Source organism: Terrapene carolina, unplaced genomic scaffold (assembly GCF_002925995.2).
Source record: "Terrapene carolina triunguis isolate 2854851 unplaced genomic scaffold, T_m_triunguis-2.0 Scaffold211, whole genome shotgun sequence".
In the NCBI taxonomy this organism is placed as follows: Eukaryota; Metazoa; Chordata; order Testudines; family Emydidae; genus Terrapene; species Terrapene triunguis.
Genome location: NW_020664562.1, coordinates 18319540 through 18341732, shown reverse-complemented (window position 1 = coordinate 18341732; position 22193 = coordinate 18319540). Strand labels below are relative to the sequence as shown.

The 22193-nt window shown below is 41.2% G+C and overlaps 1 protein-coding gene across 1 annotated transcript in view; it reads right to left on the bottom strand.

The window, feature by feature from the left end:
* The window catches only part of LOC112108746 (dual specificity protein phosphatase CDC14A), a 118871-nt gene that overhangs the window by 85936 nt on the left and 10742 nt on the right, over nt 1-22193 (bottom strand). Inside the window, exons 3-4 of the mRNA XM_026656053.2 lie at nt 18202-18277; nt 2966-3058 (exon numbers count right to left, since the gene is read on the bottom strand). Coding sequence (XP_026511838.2) covers nt 2966-3058; nt 18202-18277 — 169 coding nt within the window. The remainder of the gene's footprint in view (nt 1-2965; nt 3059-18201; nt 18278-22193) is intronic.

Genomic DNA, 22193 nt, shown 5'->3' with positions numbered 1-22193 from the left:
GTAAGTTTAACGTCGGTACCAGGCAAATTAGTCAAAACAATCGTAAACAATAAAATTGTCAGACACATAGAAGAGCATAAATTGTTGGGCTAAAGTCAACATAGTTTCTGTAAAGGGAAATCATGTCTTACTAATCTATTAAAGTTCTTTGAAGGGGTCAAACAAACATGTGGACAAGGGGGAATCCAGTGGACATAGTGTACTTAGATTTCCAGAAAGCCTTTGACAAGGTCCCTCACCAAAGGCTCTTACGTAAATTAAGTTGTCATGGAATAAAAGGGAAGGACCTTTCATGGACTGAGAACTGGTTAAAAGACAGGGAACAAAGGGTAGGAATTAATGATAAATTCTCAGAATGGAGAGGGGTAACTAGTGGTGTTCCCCAAGGATCAGTCCTAGGACCAATCCTATTCAACTTATTCATAAATGATCTGGAGAAAGGGGTAAAAAGTAAGGTGGCAAAGTTTGCAGATGATACTAAACTGCTCAAGATAGTTAAGACCAAAGCAGACTGTGAAGAACTTCAAAAAGATCTCACAAAAGTAAGTGATTGGGAAACAAAATGGAAATGAAATTTAATGTGGATAAATGTAAAGTAATGCACATTGGAAAAAATAACCCCAACTATACATACTATATGATGGGGGCTAATTTAGCTACAACAAATCAGGAAAAAGATCTTGGAGTCATTGTGGATAGTTCTCTGAAGACGTCCACGCAGTGTGCAGAGGCAGTCAAAAAAGCAAACAGGATGTTAGGAATCATTAAAAAGGGGACAGAGAATAAGAAGAATATATTATTGCCCTTATATAAATCGATGGTACGCCCACATCTTGAATACTGCGAACAGATGTGGTCTCATCTCAAAAAAAGATATACTGGCACTAGAAAAGGTTCAGAGAAGGGCAACTAAAATGATTAGAGGTTTGGAACGGGTCCCATATGAGGAGAGATTAAAGAGGTTAGGACTTTTCAGCTTGGAAAAGAGGAGACTAAGAGGCGATATGATAGAGGTATATAAAATCATGAGTGATGTGGAGAAAGTAGATAAGGAAAAGTTATTTACTTATTCCCATAAAGAACTAGGGGTCACCAAATAAAATTAATAGGCAGCAGGTTTAAAACAAATAAAAGGAAGTTCTTCTTCACACAGCGCACAGTCAAGTTGTGGAACTCCTTACCTGAGAAGGTTGTGAAGGCTAGGACTATAACAGCGTTTAAAAGAGAACTGGATAAATTCATGGAGGTTAAGTCCATTAATGGCTATTAGCCAGGATGGGTAAGGAATGGTGTCCCTAGACTCTGTTTGTCAGAGGGTGGAGATGGATGGCAGGAGAGAGATCACTTGATGATTACCTGTTAGGTTCACTCCCTCTGGGGCACCTGGCATTGGCCACTGTCAGCAGACAGGATACTGGGCTGGATGGACCTTTGGTCTGACCCAGTACGGCCGTTCTTATGTTCTTATGCTTTGGACCCATATCCTTCTCTGGTACTCAGCTCTGTCTTTGCTTAAGTTTGCAAACTAGTGAAGCTGATACAGCTTTAATTTATAGCATCTATTTCAGAAAGCCACCTCCTATCTCTTTTGGAGACTAGTTTGTCCTCAGTTTAGTTGTTTCCCCCCTAGTAGAGATCATAATTATAAGTTTGTTGCTCTCTTGGAATTCTGGATCCAGTCTTGAGGATGGATGCAAGGAGAAGTTACTGACCCTGCACAGTAATAGGAGTTCTTTGAGATGTTTCTACCTATGGTGCTTCACTACTGGGGGCATAGGGCCCATGCGTACCTGAAGCTGAGCTGAGCACCTATAGGGTCATTACTTGAACACCACATTCTTTCCAACCCACAGATATCTCCAGTGTTTCCAAAGAATTTTTGATAGATTTTTCATGACAACCTTTTCTCAGTGGTTTAACATTCAGATACACAAATCCACTTTGGGGTAAAGTTTGGCATTAAAAGATCACATGATGCTTTTTTATACTCTGTTTTAAAACCAAGCTTTTAAAATTAAAATTACTATTTGATAAAAAAAAAAGAGAATGACATGGTAAATTTTACAAGAGTTTGCTGTTATCAGCCACTACCACAACTTACAAAACAAAAACCAAAAAAACCTCATTCATAAGTCAGATCCTTTTGCTCGCTCACATAGTGTGATCATAATTCTCAATGCGTGACAATTTCCTAGGTCAAAGAATGATTATTTGCAGTTAAGGGAAGCTAAATTGTAAGGGGAAAAGGTCCAAATTAAACGCTTCTGCAGTAATGGTGGTTAGGGTTTAAATTCTCCATTCTTAAGACTTTCTTCAGAATTCTGAGATAATGCCATTTGATTACCTTTTCTGATTTCCTTCAAGATATACGCTACCTGTATGAGAAATGTATAAGCTTGATATCTACATTAATTTTCCTGAAGTGGGAAACAGAACAGATACTGCTAGAGAAATAATTCACTTACAAAAGATAAGCAATTGGAGCAAGAAATACCAATTGCTAGAAAATCTATGACTTATCCTCTAAAAGGACTAAGATCTTTCCCCATGTATCTCATGTACTGTATAAACGGCATATTACTTCAATCTGTACCGCTCAAGGATAATGGAAAAAAGTCAGTGTACTTGTATTTGCATTATACATTAAAATCTGTAATCATATTTGTTATTCAATTAGTTCAGCTATAGCACAGACACTTTTGGATACCCATTTTAATTACTGATTACATAAACAATTTATCCTAAAGTTAAACTTTAAAAGATCAGAATAGGCTACTACAGAAAAAGCAACTCCATCAAAGTTTTAATTACACCTTGAAGAAACAGTACAAAGAGCTCAATTACAGAAGATTGAATGATGGTCTCACTATTTCACTGAAGTCTATGTTTTGCTGCCATGTAAAACTATGGCTAAAGTGTCTGCTCAGGGAAGAACAGGAGGTGTATATAAACAAGTGATACTTACTGCATATGACCCTATTAAAAATGCTGCATTTGCTCGTTTCCGCTGATCAAAACTGGTATAGTGGACTATTTTCTTTCTTGATAGACTGAAAGACTGTTTAAAGAGAAAGGAGACAGATGTATCAGCTACGTTAATTACAGGAAAACACAGGACTTACAAAAAGCCAGAGCTTTAGAAAAAATCATTTTCAATTTGATAAAATAATCAAAAATATTATGAGGTGGGTGAGGCAGTATCTTTCATTGGACCAACTTCTGCTGGTGAGAGGGTCCCGGAGTCCAGGCTCTAGCCCAGAGGTGGGCAAACTACAGCCCGCAGGCCACATCTGTCCTGTGGGACCCTCCTGTCCGGCTCCTGGCCCAGGAGGCTCGCCTCTGGCCCCTCCCCTGCTGTTCTCCCTCCCATGCAGCCTCAGCTCGCCCCACCACTGGCGCAATGCTCTGGGCAGTGGGCCTGTGAGCTCCTGGGACAGCACCCAGCCTGACCCGGTGCTCTGTGCTGCGCGGTGCATGGCTATAGCACTGCCAGCCACCAGTGTTCCAGGCAGCATGGTAAGGGGGCAGGGAGCGGGGGGTTGGCTAGAGGGCAGGGGAGTTTGGGGTGGTGGTCAGAAGGCGGGGGTGTGGATAGGGGTTGAGGTGGTCAGAGGGCAGGGAACAGGTGGTTGAATGGGGGAATGGGTCCGGGGGGGCAGTCAGGAAGGAGGGGGGGTTGGATGGGGCAGTCAGGGGACAGGGAAAAGGGGGGGTTGGATGGGGCAGGGGTCCAGTCAGGAAGGGGAGTTCCATGGGGTGGCGGGGGGCAGTCAGGGGCGGGGACTCCAGGGGGGGGGTCAGGGGACAGGGAGCGGGGTGGTGGTGGATGGGGCAAGGGTCCGGGGGGCATCAGGGGGTGAGAAGCAGGGGGGGCAGCCACATCCCCCTCCCCTAACCGGCCCTCCATACAATTTCCAAAACCCAATGCGGCCCTCAGGCCAAAGAGTTTGCCCACCTCTACTCTAGCCTGAGCCTGAATGTCTACACCACAACTAAACAGCCCACTGGGATCGGGCTGAGTCAGTTGGCATGGGCCAGCCATGCATATTAACTGCAGTGTAGACATACCCTTAGTATTAGGCCTCATCTTATTTCCCGCATTGATTTTACTAATCCTAAAACCATCTGAAAAGAAACAGTTAAATAATTGCACAGATAAGGAGATACAAGTGATAGTGAATAAGTGTTTAAAAACAGCAATATTTAGTTCAAAGGATTCTCTTTATTTAATTCTAAAGGAAGACCAATGATTATAAAATCTCAGCAAGAATGGAAATCTCAGAAATCCATAACTGACTTAAAACCAGAACAGTTAGTTAAAGCACGTGAACCACAGTGATATTTAGTTCACTCAGTGAATAAGTGTTGAATCACTGAATTTATAATATTGATATTTTGTAATTCCATAATTCCACTAAATTGTGTAAACTTCAGATCACAATGCACTTTCGAACAGATAAGCATGGATTTTTACACTAATTCTGCAAATGTTTTAAGCGGTATTCGTGGAGACTGGGTTTAGAGGGAGCAAGTTTCTTGACAGAAACCTCCCTCAGATTCAGCACTGAAAATTTTTGAGGAGTACTGCACACTATTACAGATTTTTGCAGCATTGTCAATTAACAATTTAATTGGTGCTAGCCATACTGACTTTTCATGCATACTGAAAATAAAATTTAAGATACAGAATTTTCTACAAGGGTTCATATGAAAGCCTTAAATACAAAAAAGAATTTCTCTAAAAGGAACCAAAAATAGCCAGCAAATTTAAGAGAAACTTATTGTAATACTTTCATCAGTTTCTTTACTCCTATCCTCCATAGGAATAGCCCCTCAAGCAGTGGATCTGTCTGTATGTTATGATAAACTGGTCTTATTCACCACTGCTTCCACAGGAGGATAAACAGTGTGATTTAAATTAATGTGACTGGAGTACATCTAAATGGGACTATAATCCCCCAGAGTGGGGGAGGGGTATCCTCACGGATTACAACAGGTCATGCTTGGAGACAGACAAGCATGACTTGCTTTATATTTATTTATACGTGCACGCCCCCATCTTCTATGGCATTCAACGGATATTAAAATCTGACAAGTCACATCAATAGCTCAAGAATATAGGAATAAGCTTTTTCTTTATTACATTACCAAGTCTATTATGGTCTAAATCAGAAAAAATTACAGTAATAGTGCCACACAAACAACAGTTTTAGTTTATTGTCTACATCTCTTATTTTAAATAGTTCATAGCAACATAATTTACAGTTCTTTTGAAATACAATTCTTTCTATAGCCAAGAATACTTTGGAATTTGATTTAAAAATAATTTTAAAAATTGTTTAGTAGTCATTTAAAAACCTCCTCTACTTAAAACAGCAATCTTTTTTTTTAATTTTTTTTTTTTAAACAGGGTGATAGTAGACTGCAGTAATATACTACTACTGATGGCATTATTGTTGTACCGAGAGAGAGAGAGAGAGAGAGAGAGAGAGAGGGGTACACCCTCAAATTCTCAGAAGCATCTCTGACATTTAAGATAAACTATTGGAATATAGAATTTTCATTGCTTCTATGCCATTTGGAAGAAAAAAAAAATGAAGTGAGAGCTACACTTCAATCTCTATGGACCCAGATTTCTATATTGTACATTTAAATCAATTTTTGACAATGCTTAAAGCTTTAAATAAGAGATTGAAAACTGGTCTTGAATAACTGGCATGAAAAACTCATTTACAATACAGCAAATGCTGAGAGATTTACAAAATAAGCAGATTGCAGATTCCAGTAGATTCAGAAATGTGGAACACTACTACCATGCCATATCAGTACTTAGCTATGTAAAAATCCCATTCATTTAGGAACAATGACAACCAGTACTGGCTGAAATTACATTGTTGCAAGAGCACTACACTGTATTTGCACTTAACATTTACATAATTGAAACTTCTATGTTCAGATCAAGTCCAGTTTCACCACTATTGCTAAAGTAATACAGACTAGAATTAAATGCAGTAGATTATATTTAACATATTAAGCCATTAGACCTCCAGTTCTGCAAGCTGATCTGTGTGGGCAGAAATTTAAAACACATGTGGAGCCCTCTGAGATCTCTGGATTTTCACAGAGGTCCACTGCTTAGATCAGCTTACAGGGTCAGGCCTTTAGTTATGCTAAAACACTTAGAAATAATTTATAGAATTTGCCAAAAGAATACCTACAATTTTAAAGTTTACACATGTAAGGGGAAAAAAGTGTTCAGAATACTTTCAGCTAGTTTTTAAAATCCATATAGTGCCACATACCAACTGTTTTTAAATATGTAAAGAAAGATTTAATATGTACAATACAAAGAACTAAGAATGCTCTTCCTCTGGTTTCCTAGGATACCATAGTTTGGATGTTACAGTAGTAAAACTCATGAAGATCTATATTAAAAAAAAATCATAGTTAACTTGCCTTAGTCCACATTCTTCAAATGCTACAAAAGTGCTTCTTTATTCCAAATTATAATAATGAAAAGTTACTTATTTTAGTAATTTAACTAGAGCTTTTACTATACACAAACCATCAGGCTTATTCAACAAAGAAAAGTTTCTCAATTAGTAAGGATGCAAAAGTCCACTTAACACAACAAGACAATAGTGCTATACATTTCATGGTCAACTCTGGAATATGCTCAGACTACTTTGAAGTTAAAACAATCTCTAACAGGAAGTCCTTTTGTAATATAAAAACATATGAAAAGCAACATGCTAGTTCTAGTTTTAAGTAAAGAAAATCTAACCCATTCATTTATACAACAGAATCCCAAACAAGTTCATACTGTTCAATTATTTAGAGAGATTCAAGACAAACCATAAGCATTACAAAAGAAAATGCCAGAAGTTTTAGAAATTCTCACTTATGCTGTAGCTAGATTAGCATTTCATTAGGATGGTCACTGGATGATGTCACAATATACTACGCAATCAATATGGCATAGCCCTTGCATTGTTCACCATGAAGATATTGCTTTGCATTTAACAGAAAATTAGATTACTACAAGTAAGAACTACAAGTTCAGATAAATCTAAGCAAAGTTTGCAAACTGTAGGGTTACCATATTAAAAAAATTAAAAAAAGAGGACACTCCACGGGCCCTGGCCCCGCCCCTTTCCCACCCCCGGCCCCGCCCCAACTCCGCCCTTTCCCCGCCCCTTCCCCAAAGTCCCCGCCCTAACTCCCCCTCCTCCCTCCCAGTCACGCGAAAAGGGCTGCCCGAGCGCTACCGGCCTTACGGTTTGCCGGGCAGCCTCCAGACCCTGCACCCCTGGCCGGCGCTTCCCCAGCACAGCATCCGAAGAAGTGGGCTGTAGCCCACGAAAGCTTATGCTCTAATAAATTTGTTAGTCTCTAAGGTGCCACAAGTACTCCTGTTCTTTTTGCTAAAAATAAAGTTTGCAAGTAATTTTTGTTATAGCAATTTTATGAAATCAGATTTATTTGGCAGAACAAAACAGTAGTATATAGCACAGCATGGTTACTTTATTTGTTCTTCACCTGTTTGAAAAAAAGAGTGCACCCTTGAGCTTCCCTGAACAATCAAGCTCCACAATATTGTAATGTTAAAGTGGGTTAAGCATTTCACTACAGCTTAATTTCAAAGAGCAAACAGGATATTATGATCAAGCATTCTTGTCTTGCTGTTGATTACTCAGAACAGCATATCATCTCCATAGCAATCAGTGATCAAAACACAAGAAATGAAACAAGGTCAACAGGCTCTCTTATCAAGCATAACCTCTCAGTGCTTTACCTACAGTTTTTGGGGGGGGGGGGGGGGGTTGGAGAAAAGATATCCTTGAATAAGTTCTGACTATACAAAAAACAGTTCACTTTTTTTTTTTTAAATCAACCACCAGACTATTACAACTGTTTGTGTTTTAAAAATGTTAATCTACTTTTGACACTCGCCAAGCCACACCTTAAAAAAAAAGCAGCGACTTTTCTCCCCACCATGTTTAAAGACAAATATCTGCCCCCGCACAAGTTGTGAGGGAGTGGAGATTTTCCCTGGTTATGCTGTATGCGAGTCTTACTGTTGAGCCTATGTGAGTTTTACAGTTTTGCATAAATAATGTGTGCCTCAGTTTCCCTGTGTGCTGCACCAATACCTCGGTGGTGATAATAGGGGTGTATGACTTTGGCTGAGACCTCTGGGGCAGGTGAGGCTGCTCCAGCTGTCTGTATGTATGCTATGACAGGTGCCCTTTGTAACCTGCGACCCAGGGAGGGATGCAACCAGGTGACTCTCTGCCAGGGGGCAAAGACAAGGAGGAGGAGCAACAGGGGTGTCAGAGGTCAGGTTGCTGGAAGCTGGGCTGTCTGCTTGGGGGGACTGGAAGAGAGGGATTCCAGGGCTTCTGGCCCAGGACTCCCCAAGATGGACATGGCTGAAAGTCACTGATTTCTGTGCTAACAAGTTCTGTCCTACGCGGTGTTCCTGTCAGCTAATAAACCTTCTGTTTTACTGGCTGGCTAAGAGCCACATCTGACTGCAGAGTTGGGGTGCAGGGCCCTCTGGCTTCCCCAAGAGCCCCGCCCAGGCGGACTCGCTGCGGGAAGCACATGGGGAGGAAAGGGAGGCTGAATGCTACAAGGTCAGACCCAGGAAGGTCAAAGCTGTGTAATCTTCTTGACCTGGTGACAGTATGCTCAGAGGAAGGAGGCATGCTACCCCAGAGTCCTGACTGGCTCTGGAACTACTCCATATGAAGCACTGGCCCGGTGATTTCATGACACAAGTACACTCACAAACACAGCTGAAGTACAACTTCTCAGAAGCCATTTAACTTATTTAAAGTACATGTTGGTTATAAACAGACATGCTGCCAAGTATTGTCCATTATACTAAATATATATGACTGTATATCAAGGAATTAAAAAAAAAAAAAAAAAAACCAAGAATAAGGGAATATTTAAGTGGAGACCAGTATTTGATGGGCTGTAGCTGTCACTTAGTAACTTTCTAAGCATATTTACTTTGTATTTCTGTTGGGGGAAACTTTGTGTGTGTTTTCTGAAAGGAGTTTTATCAAATGCTGATTTTTTTGCAGTAGTTCCCAACTGACATTTCCATAATCTGCCTCCACTTCTAGATTGGATATAAGGACTGAGGCTTTGTTCCTGTTATACACGGAGCAGGACTCTCAACACCACCAGGAACTTGACGAGAGATTCTCAACCTAGAGACTCAGTGGGAACAAGAGTGTCTCCATGTTTCTGCTCCCAAAGGCAGCTACCCTCATGAGAGGGAGGTATTACAGGTCTCCACTCCCCAAAGATTCTGCCAGTTTCGGGCAGAAAGAAATCATGGTAATTTGGAGAAGAGATAGCACATCACAGTGGGGCTTCAGGCTACAGCTGTTTAAGGTTGCGAGTTTGTCATGGAGGTCACGGATTCCATGATTTTCCGTGACCTTTGCAGTGGCCGGTGCGCTTGGCTCAGGGGCAGCTCAGACGGCCCCTGTGCCAGGTGCACTGGCTGCTGCTGGGGCAGTCTTGGGCCACTGCGCCCCCCAGCACCAGAAAAGTTTGGGTGTGGGAGTGGGGAAGGAGGTTGGGACACAGGACAGGATGAAGCAGGCTCTGGGCAGTGCTTATCTGGGTGGCTTCCCGGAAGCTGTGATGTCCCCCTCATCCAGTCAATGGGAGCTGCAGGGGCAGTACCCTGGGCAGAGACAGTGTGCAGAGCTGCCTGGCCACACCTCTGCCTAGCAGCTGAGCAAGGGGGACATCGCAGCTTCCGGGGAGCCTCCCAGGTAAGTGCCACCCAGAGCCCACCTCATCTCATCTCGTGCCCCAGCCCCTACCCCCTCCCACACCCAAACTCTGCTGCTGCTGGGGGGAGGGAGATGTGGAGCCAGGTAGGGAGCCTGCCGGCCCCACCAATCGCCCCTCCCCCCCCAGCAGGGGTCCCAAGCTGTGCACTGTAGCCCATGCCCCCCCAGCAACAGTGGGGGTCCCAGGCCACACACCACTGCCTGCACCCCTTCTCCCCCAGCACCCAGGCTGCCCTCCCCACCCAGCACCCACGAGGCCCCCCGGGCAGTCCCCCAATCCCAGTTTTAGTCATGGGTATTTTTAGTAAGAGTCATGGACAGGTCATGGGCCATTAATTTTCGTTTACTGCCTGTGACCTGTCCATGACTTCTACTAAAAATGCTACGTTTTAGTCACGGGTCGTGCAGATCATCCACTGCTAGAGGATTGCCCAGAGAATAGTTAGTTCTTTCCACCAGAGCAGCTCCTAGCCTGCTGCCAGAAGCTGCCTTCTTCTCTTGGAACCAGCAGTTCTCTCAAATGTGTTCATCTGCTTCTTCTTTCACGCCATTACAGCAGCAAGTTATTCAGCATAACAAATGTCTCCTGTTTGATAAACTATTCTACTTTACAGTTTACCTCTACTACATTTATTGTCCCTTTTAGGAGATATAAACACAACCTGAACATTTTTACCTCCTATTCTTCACCCTTTCCTCTTCACTGGAGACTTGAGGTGAGGCTCCTAGAAGGAGACTAGGGCAGTGAGGTAGCCAGAGCCTGAAGCTCATAGCATTGCTAAAGATAGCTGGTTGAGGCAGCCTCCTTTGCCATATCTGAGTGGGGAAGAGATGACAAGAGGGGCAAGAAACAGAATGCTGAGCAGGATGAACCACAGCTGCATGCACTGCAGGCAGAGTGATCACATATGGGAAACCAATTGGGCTCTTACAACTATCCTCTAAAATCAAGTTGGCTAGTGTGCTAAAGATTAGTGCTCTTTACATTATGTTGTACTGGAAGATGTGAACAGACTGATTCTAACCTCTGATAAAATAAAACTCCACACTGTACCTTCTTTATTTCACCCACTTGACATACCATACCGCAGTAGCTCCTTACCCTCTTCTCTTCCAGAGCACATGTAATAAACAAGAAAGCCATGAAGTGTCTCTTATGTACATTACACCTGTGTTAGGGTTTTTATACTGGTAACCATCACCATGTAAAAAGATTGGGAATGGTGAGATCCCTAATGGAGGCTCTGGAGCTTTTCCATTCGAGGCAAAAATTTTGCTTGGAGTAGGATTTATTTAAACCCATATAAACCAATATATTTTGTTGGAGATACTTGTTCACTTTCAACAACACATTACAGTCTTGTCTGTTACACATAGAATGCCTAAAGTAGAGTGCAATGGTAAAAAAACAGTTGTCTGGGGCTTTCTGCACAACAGAAGAATATTTGAGTAAGAGACTACTAGCTCAAGGGAAAATGCCAGAGGTGTTATTCACTTAACAGAAACCTAAAACAAATTTAAGAAGCTGAAGGCTTTTCATTTCTCTTTGGGGCATTCTTGAGCAGGTAGGGGGTAATAATCACATTTTCCATACTCCAGTTTGTCCAGTTAAATATTTGTATCCCCACACTTCCTTCATAAGAAGAGATAGCTGTAGAGTATATAGCCTTTTTTAAACAAAGTACTTAAAAACAGAAGGCTCACAACAACAAATAGCCAATATATTAGCTACTTATTTGTTACTCACATAAGGAAGTCACTACTAAGGACTAGTTCACACACTAATCTAAGTCATCACAGCTGCTTGCTATAGATCAAAACCTAATCTCTAACAAGGACATCTGGATTTGACTTTTAGACCTTGTCTTGACAGGTAAAAAGGGTGCGTTTTTCAATTGTTAGCTCCACTGAATTAAATAAGGAAAATCATTTATTCATATCTGAATATTGGTGACACCACAGCAGATTTTTCAAAAGCTCTCTCATTCCATTGCCAGCTCTGAGCCCTCAGCAGCTAAACTCCCAGTGATCTGCCGCAGATACTTTCTATTAATCTCCTTGCTGATCGTCCCCTGCTACAATGACCCACGACCACTCCGTCCATGACTACTTTCTCAGGGTTACTTCCATCTCAATGCCTGATGTGACCAAAGTACGTAGGCTTGTGCCTGCTGATTTCCGACAGCAGATTCTGCTTCTGTCCAATAATATTTCTAACAAGTATTTGTCTTCTTTTCCATCCAGGAGATATGGAACAGTCTTTGCCAGCACCACACCTGAAAGGCTTCTATTTTCTTCTTGTCAGTAGCATTAACTTCCCATGATTCAAATCTATAAGTCACTATGGAAAAAATTATGCTTTCACTAGTCAAATCTTCATACATTTTAAGATGCCATGGTTTTTCCAAACCTCCATAAAGGAGGCCATGGCTGACTGAGCCATTCTTAGTCTTCTTCAGATTTCTTCAGAACCGCCTCCTTGGTTGGATATTTATGATCCTAGATGACTTGACCATGAATCTTGATCCCTGTTTGCAACTTATTTTATTAATCGTGTAAATATGCATGCATTTAGTTTTCACTCACTCATTCAGGAAGGGTTCATATCCCTCACAGTTTTGACAGACTCCACAATTAATTGTATTAGATCAGTGGTTGTAGCAGAGTATTTTGCCAGTGTATCTAAAGTAGGTTAAGTAGTGTCCATTAATGGAAATCCAAATTCCATCCACTTTGTAAAAACTTTTCAGGGCTTGTCTCACAATAAGTTCTGTGTACATGTTGAAAAGGTTTGGGAAAAGTATATACAAAATGTGCGTGTGTGTGGCGCACCCTGCCCAGTGAAAAAAAAAAAACACTCGCTTGTCACCTGCTGCTATTCACACTGTAGTCTGTCAATGTTAGACTTGCAATGAAGGAATCCCCATCTCTGCAGTATCCTCCAAAGGTGATCATGTCAGCCAATACTGAATGTTTTAGAGTAGTCAATGAAATACACAATCAATGGATGATTATACTCCCTGCATTTTTCAATGAGGTGACAGAGGTGTGTGGTCTGATAACTTTTACCTTGACCCTCTCTGAGCTTAGCGCAATTGAAAAGCAGCATCAAGCTGCAGGTTAACACATCTGAAAACGAAAAATGCAGCCAGCTAACATGGCTTCAGATGTATTAGCCTGTGTCTTGATCAGGCTTTCAGTTTGCTATGCTAACTCAATTGAGTTAACATGATTTAAAAAACACACACACACACACACACACACACACACACACACACACACACTTTTTGCCAATTAAGAGGGAAGACTTAAAGGGAGCTCCACTAAATAATCCTTATTTTATTTATGCAAATTCAGAGCCAAGGATTGCCTCCCCGATTCCTCTAAGATTTAAGGTACACCTCTACCCCGATATAACGCGACCCGATATAACACGAATTCGGATAGAACACGGTAGAGCAGTGCTCCTGGGGGCGGGGCTGCGCACTCCGACGGATCAAAGCAAGTTCGATATAATGCGGTTTCGCCTATAACACAGTAAGATTTTTTGGCTCCCAAGGACACCGTTATATCGGGGTAGAGGTGTATTTTGAGGACCATTATACTAGACTGCTTTCTCCTTTCTAGAATTACTGTCACGAATAGTTAGACAAGGTGAGGGAAATAGATATAACAAGTTTAAGATGGTGTTAATGTCTGAATTCCGAAAGAGGGAGAATTTAATATAGAGTACATTTAACATATAACAAAGGGGATTATTTAAAAAACAACCACCACCACCATACAAACACACCACAAGCAGATAACTTAGAGTCCACATACTGTATACAAAAGGAACAGTTTTAAAAAAAGAAGTGTCACTAGTCCTTACCTAGCAATAGAAAAACTAACTTCAAGTTCAGTTTTTCCCCCCCCGAATATAAATCATATAACCCTTATGTAAACTAACTACAGCATCTTTAAAGAAAAATGTTGATCAACCCATCGAATGCCTAGACCTGCAATTTATGTAATAGATTACCTTAACAGTTCAAACATTTAACACTCCTCTTCAAGGTCCTCACTTTCAAGCTCTACTACTGCAAAATATTCCCCTTTGTCTTCCCTCTTCAGCATGTATAAAATGCTGTGATTAAAAAAAAATCTTCCTGGCCTATCATTTTAACCATGCTCTCCCCCATATGAATCTCTCCACTGGCTTCCCCCTCTGCCACGATATCAAATTCAAGCTTCCTGTCACAGTTGTCAATGCCCTACATAAACACTCCATCCCTATTTATCTGCTATTGTCTTGCTTTGAATCAGCCCTCCACTTCTAGGATGACAGATCCAGCCACCTATTTATCAATTTTTAATTAAAAGACCCCCCACCCACTCCACATTTAAGTCCCTTCCTAAGACACATTTCTGTTGTATTGCATATGGAAAAGACTCATTGACTTATACCAACAAGAGAGTTAATGCTTCAACTTTATTTTGCCAGTACCTGATCCAGGGCCATCTTGGGCACTCAGCTAATATATTGTATCTCTTCCCTTTAATCAGGGCCGCCCGGGGGGGGAGGGGGGGGGAAGTGGGGCAATTCGCCCCAGGCCCCGGGCCCCACAGGGGCCCCCACAAGGGCCCCCACAAGAATATAGTATTCTATAGTATTGCAACTTTTTTTTATGGAAGGGGCCCCCAAAATTGCTTTGCCCCAGGCCCCCTGAATCCCCTGGGCAGCCCTGCCTTTAATCTGTTTGTTTTTGACCAAGTACTTCAGAAGACCAGGGCTGGGCCTTGTTTTTGTTTGAAAGATTCCGAGCACAACAGGGGCACTAACAAGAATTATTATGTTAATATTAGACATTTGATTAACAATACTGGCACAGGAAATTCCCAATTATGCAGTCCAACATTTAACTTCGACCCACAGGACATAAATTCAAAAACCTGAAACTAATGATTATTTTATACTCATATTATAAGTAGGGTTTGTGGTAGGACTGGCTGGAATTTTCCCAACTAAAGAGGTTTTCAAATCAGAAAATGCTGATTAATTCAAACCAGAATTGTTCCGGAAAACCCCAGGCTGCCAGAGTTTGTGGCTCCAGGGCAGCCCTGCCATGCAGACTGCCTTGGAACTGGGAACCCAAAGGTTTCCAGGGTCATGGTTCCACAGGAAGGAGCTCAGAAACCCTGTGCACCCGGGCTAGAGCTAGGGTTCGCAGGCTCCCTGCCATGGAGCTGAGAAGTCCTTTGTTGGGCTTCCAGGGTGTGTGACAGGGGTTCTGAGGAAAAAGTGGTATGCAGTGGTGTAATTACAGACTGTATCAAGATGTACATGCACAAGGAGGGGCCAAATTTAGGTTGCATAGTTAGGAAACTGTAAATTCGGAATTTTTTAACTTCTGAGTGCTTGACTTCTCAACTTTAATAATGTTCCTTTAACCTTTGTTTGTACCAATGTATTACAAAAACATAATAAATGGCCATTTTCACTAGAGGTTGTTTTGCAAAGGGGTTATGAATAAGATATATTAACAAAAGTTTCTTGCAGAAGTTTGTTTCAATCAAGTACTTCTTTGAAACTTTATGCCAGGTATTTAAATTTTTCTATTAAGTCATGTTCCTATAAATTAGCTCTCCTATGAGGTTCTGTGACAGTTCACTCCCTAAGGATTGTACAAGAGTAGATCTCCTTCTGAACACCACGAAATGTGGGACATTGTATTACCTGCAGAACATTTAAGGTCACTCGGAGGATGACCCAGCACATGCTGTTCATTTTAAGAACACTTTTAATGCAGATTTGACAAAACTCAAAGAAGGTACCAATGTGAGTAAGGTCACTGAGAATTCAGAGTACCAGAATTATTTTTGTAGTAGTATCTTGTTCTAGAAGGAAAATTTTAGTAGTTAAATGTTCAGCTAATGAAAAAGTAATCTAACTCCACACATTTACTTAGGGGATAGTAAAGTATTTCATGTTGCAGTAATATGTTCTATTATTCCATTAGCTTTAATCACTTTTTCACTATATTACATAGTCAGTGAAGAATTTGAAGGGAACAGTACAAATTCATTAAACTTTATAAAAATTAATTTGAGAATATTTCTGTACTTGGAAAAAATGTTTTCTTGAAGTTAAAATTAGAACTGGTCAAAACTTAGGAAAATTTCCCATCTACTGGAACTTTCCATTTCAAACTTTGCCATGAACCTAAAATTCTGTAAAATTTTAGTTTTGGAAGCACTGACACATGGCATTTCCAAAACAAAACATAGGCCCTGGGATCCAGCAGCTGCTGGCTGAAATGGACATATTCTTGTCAGTTTCATATTGTCCATCTCTGAAAAACAGCAGTGAAAATTGACAGGAAGGTCTGTATCAGAGCTGTGGCTCCCTAGAAAGCCAAGCTAGGATTTCCAGAGCTTTGAGGACCCCATCTTAGCAACAGGGAGCCTGCAAACTCCAGGGTCCCCACTGGAGTCTGCGTGGCAGGGTTGCCCCACTGCTGCAGACCCTGGAAACCTCAACAACTTGCCAGGAAGTCAGGCAGGTTTCCTCATCAGAAGTTGGTTAACCCTGATTCTCTGAACATTTTTGTTTAGACTAGTTAGCATTTTCTGACAAAAGCCTGTTTTTGTCAGAAGATTCTCAACAAAGTTTAGTTAAGATATTTACTTTTCATATAAGGCAACCCAATTTGTTAGGATTTGCACCAGGTGCAGAAAGCCACCTTTGTTTTCCTTGGGCATCTGGGGACAGGGCTGGACTGAAGGCTACATGACTGTATTATTACTGTTCTTAGAGGAGGTCAATACAGTCACATTTTATATGCATTTTTGAAAGGTGCCTTTTAATTCTGAATTGTATATTTTTATGTACTGCCTAGGATTCAGGACAGGCACTTTACAATTTAAATAAAAGTCATCACGGCATCCAAAGAAAACAGATAGATCCATGAGTCTTATGTAAGGTAAGTCAAAGTCAAGGACCAAACTTAGAAAGCCCTGATGCAGGGGCAGAGAAGAAAACAGGTACATGGATGTGTGGTTAGGAACAGTAACTGTGCCACCACATCAGAAAAAAGTGTTTTTGTATATGAATTTAACTGAACTTTTCTGTATTACTGTTATATTAATAAAGATGCATTGTTTCTAAAGAAACAATCTAAAGAAGTCCTAATTCTTCCATTGAAAAATATTCATTTAAATATGCATTTTCATCCTTCTTTTGTCATAGCATGGTAAGAATGTATCATGATCTTTCAGTCTAATATTATTTGTTCTAACATACCTATAGATTACAGGCAGATATACTGGCAATGAACTCAAGACATCAACACAACTCAAAAGGATTCTGGCTTTCATTCCTTTGCTTACTATTCCACTAACTTCCTTTGGCTTATATTACATTTCACCTTGACGAGAAAGAGGTGTACATGTCCTTTGTGGTTCAATTGCTGAACAAAAAGGCTCAATTTTCAGTTCTTCATGGGGAGTACATTCATGGCAAGACAGCACAACTTCTGTGTCCAAAGCTCAAGGTTAACCATGTTGTTGAGATGAGTTCCTGTCTGCATCCTGTAAAACTTGCCCATACCGGTATTGCCCTGGCCTCTTCTTTTGTCATTCAGTGTTGCACACATTCTAAAGCAATATGCATTTCCTCACCTTTTGGGGGCAAAGCCAGACTTTGAGGCACCTGCTCCCCTACTTGGTGTAAACTTTGCTTGTGCCAATCAGAAACGAACACAAACAGGTTTTGGGCCCCGTCCCCTATGACACTTCTATGATGTCATAGTTGGTACTTTATGGGCTGCCTGCCATGTGCAGGCAGGGAGAGGAGAAAGAAAAACGAATCCTGTGTATCCTGTGTACACCCGTAACTGAGCCTGATCACCTCGAAGCCTCTCTCTCAGCTCACGTGTTTCAAACAGAGTTTCTACGTTTGCCGGTCGTTATGCGTTGGTTTGTATTTGTAAGTATCAGTTATTACTAATTGCTGCATCTTTGTTTATAAATATTGTTAGTAGATATTTTAGTCATTGTGTGTTTTAAGTTTCATTAACTCTATTAGCTAATCAAATGCTGCTCCCTTACCCCTTGTAATTATCCCCAATAAAACTTTAAATTGATTAATTTTAGTTGTGTGTGTGTGTCTGCAGTTTGCATCGCGACCCATACTCTCCTTGCATCCCTTACCAATATAGTCTATTGCCACGTGCAGCCTGGTAAATAACAGGCCTGCATTTTCTTTCGCCCCTGCCTGCCCGTGGCAATCCACACATGTAAATGACACTTGTACAGCAATGCTATGTACTGCAATTTGTTAAAAACAATACAGTTTGAATATTTGGCACAGAAATCTAAATATAAAGGGTTAAAACTTTACCTTTAGCTTCTTATTTAGTTTGCAGCAGTATCTGTATAACATCGCCAAGTTTAAAGGTCCAAAATCTGCATAGAAACTGTGGAGTGAGGAAAGAGATGAAAAAATACATTTAGAGAAGAACTAAACTATTTCAATGAACATCTGCTTCCAGCTCTTTAAACTGCAAGCCAGTTAGTAATTTTGCTATGTTCCACTTGGGATCCAGTGTAATCATGGCAAAAAAGTTTTCAGTGCTGTTGTAGCCATGTCAGTCTCAGGATATTAGAGAACAAGGTGTGTGAAGCAATATTTGACCAACGTCTGTTGGTGAGAGGAGAAGTTTTCAAGCTTACACAGAGCAAAAGAAGAGCTCTGTGTAAGCTTTAAAGCTTGTCTCTTTCACCAACAGAAGTTGCTCCCATAAAAGATATTACCTCACCCATTTTGTCTCTTCAGTATGTACTGTATTGGGCAACTAAAAACATCTTTTATCCATTATTGGGGGCCTCTATATTTCAGTTGCCTACCACTTTCTATTATAAAATATTCTCAAAACTTCATTTTGAGAAGTCCCAAGACCTCCATTGTTTGCAGCACACAAGCTCTCAGAGAAACCCTCTTTGTCCCATAAAATTCTGTTCAGTTTTTACTGAGATATTCACTGTTGAAAACAGCTACTTCCCTTCCCTCACCTTCATTCCTCAGGAAATTATGGCAGTCTGTCAAAACAACAACAGAATACAAAAACATTCTAAGACTGGGCCCATGCTGCCACTTAAGGAGCAACTGCTGCGGACACCACACCAGGAACTGCCAAAATAGCAGTGCAGGGTCACAGAAGAGCCAGGAAAGACTATCTGACTACCCTTTCAGACCCAGAACATGACACAAAGTGATTTTTCATCCTGTTGATAATAGCCCACTTTAACTGATTTGTCTCAACCTCCCACTGGGTAAGGCAACTCCCATCTTTTCCATGTACTGCTATATATATCTTCCTACTGTATTTTCCACTCCATGCATCTGATGAAGTGGGTTTTAGCCCACAAAAGCTTATGTCCAAATAAATGTGTTAGTCTATAAGGTGCCACAAGTACTCCTCGTTGTTTTTAAAAGGCCCTCCCTCACTCTGGCTGCACACCACAGGAAACAGGAGCTCCCCCAGCTCCTGAGCTGGGAAGAGAGAAGATATATCCAGGCCAGATGAGCCTCCCCTCCACCACCTCCCAGACCCAGCACATGGCCCCAGTAACCCATTCCAACCTCCCTCAGGGAAAACATCCTTCCTACTATCAGCTATTGTAGTTAGTGCTGTAGTTCAAGTGGCACTCACTGTCCTGCAGTGCTGAAGATTAAGGATGTAAACACCACTCATGGTGGGAGGTTGTAACAGTTACAAGTATAATTTCTCTTTTAGCTTAAAAAAACAACCCGTAGGAAATTATATTCATGAAAACCCTATGCTACGTTACAAGAACATTATTTAGGTTGCAAAGTCATGTACTTGAAATTTAGGAAGTGTCAAATTTACAGTTGCCTGGGCAACCTTAATTCTGGCCTCCTTGCTTATCTATGTGCTGATGGGAGCTCTCTCTCTTCTCTAGAAGGGGGAGAAACGTGCCATTCTATTGATTATTAATTTCAACATATTCCTCTGCTGACAACATTCTGAGAGAGGGAGAGAGAACAGAAAGAAGAGATGGGTTTAAAGTTGGCTTTCCCACAGGGATGCAGGGGGAAGGGAAAGAAGAAGGGAGAAGAGTCTAGTACAATGACACTAAATTGGTGTATATGTTGCCTTGCTTTTTAAAAAATTGGGGGGTATAAAAGGGTCACTGGTCATCTTTTTTGCAAAGGTTCTTTTGAGACTTTGTTCCTTCATTTGACATTTTTGCTTCTTTTGTTTAAAAAGTTCCCCCTTACTAACATATGGAAGTTTCTTTATTTCTAATCAGAAAAGGGGTGGGGGAGGTGTCTCAGGGACAGGGAAAAACTCTCCTCAACCCCCTTTCCTCCCTCCCCCAAAAAACCCAACCACCTAGGATATTCCTTAGTGAAGTTCATGACAAACAAGTGCTTAGGGACTTCATGCTTTAGGACAATGACTCCCAAACTGTGGTCTACATACTAGTTGCTGGTGGCCCCTAGAAAACTGACCAATCAGTGTTAGCTCTCCTTATTTCCAGCCACTTCTACAGGTGTCATTTTCTCATTACAAACTGGACCTAGGTGCCTCTTTGTAAAAACATCTGGGAGCAAAGGCGTTTCCTACCTGCCTCTGATGCTTAAAAGCACGAAAGAAAACAGGAGCTACTCACTACAAGAACCCAACCACTTACCAAGAGAGATGGGGGAGGGGTCAGGGGGAGGAAGGGGTAGAAGAACCAGGCATTAGAAAAACATATGGAGAGAGAAAGAGGAACAGGATGCAAGGGGCAGAAGAACAAAAGTGGCCAATGTCATTAACATACTTATATCAGAGCATTTAATACATTAAAAAATCGTCTATTACTTTTTCATAGTTATGTTAGGAAAACAGGGATTTTCCATCACATAGAAATTTTGAATCTTCAGTAACAAAGAAAAAAGTTGACAATGTCAGAAAATTTTTATTTGGAAATGTCACCATGGTTCCTCATGAAAGCTGTAGCATAGGTGCCTAATATGTCCATTCTCTTCTATAGACTAACCTCCCATGATGTACCATAGTCTCCCTCTTGATGAGAGGAAATGCTACATCAGGAGAGATGTAGGCTATGTCCACATTACCACTTATGTTGGCAAAACTTATGTCACTCAGGGGTGTGAATATTGTACACCTCCCCCCTGAGCAACATAGTTACACTGGCATAGGTGATAGTGTGCACAGCACTATGTTGACAGGAGAACTCTCTCCTGTTTAGCTACACGAGAGATCTTACAGCTGCACAGGTACAGCTGCACCGCTCTAGGTTCTCTAGTGTAGACATAGCCGTAGTCCAGCTGAGAAGCCTGGCCATTGAGATCAGTGACTTGTGGCAACTGAACTAGGACTTGTCTACGCTTACATTTTATAATGCTCTAAATTGCTGGCTCCGGGGGGTGAAAAAAATCACCCCTCAGAGCACAGCAAGTCTGAGCGCTTTAAAGCACTAGTGTAGACAGGCTCCCCTCATGGAGGTGGATTACCAGGAGCGCTGTCTCCCAGCGCTCGCGTGCGACCACACTCACACTTCAAAGTGCTGCCGTGGGAGCGTTCCTGTGGCAGCGCTTTGAAGTTTCCAATTTAGACATACCCCTAGAATGCCCAAGCAGCAGTGGTGGCATATCCATATATGAATATTTTGAGTTTGAGGCATTCAGTTCTTCCAAGAAAATTTGTTTGGTCAAAACCCCAATTTTCCAACTGAAAAAAAAAAAAAAATAATAATAAAAAAAATCAGTTGAAAGTATATGACCAGGCTTGCTTTGCTATGTAAGTATGCCGTACTTTCTACAGTGATTTTATATTATAAGTGCAGGAGAGATAGTCCAAAAGACCATCTGTATTAAGAGAAGGGCCATACTATTAATAAAATTTGGAGAACCCCTGACCTAGGGGAAATGGTAATGAGATTAAGAGCGTAAAATCACTGGTTTGAATCATCTTAGGTTGGCAGTGACAAAATATATATTATCTGGTAGCCTTTGTGAAATGAGCTAATGGTCTCCAAATCAAAAGACCATCAACAACAACTTCACCTCTATTTATGGCACCTTATGGAAGCTGCCTCAGCAGGCAGGCCAAAAAGTTAAAGCTTAGAGAATTCATTCTTTGGCTTCTTGACATGGTCCTTCCAAGTCAGAACTGAGGCACATTTTAAAAATCACTGGGAGCAGAGGGATTTCCACAAGCTGTAGTTATGTGGTATTTTAACAGAGGACTTGAGTCTTTAGTGTTATGAATCTGGCATCCTCTCGAACTCTAAAATCATTTTCTACAAGTGTAAAAATAGAATAATCAAATTATAATGTATTGAACAAGCACTTTCTAA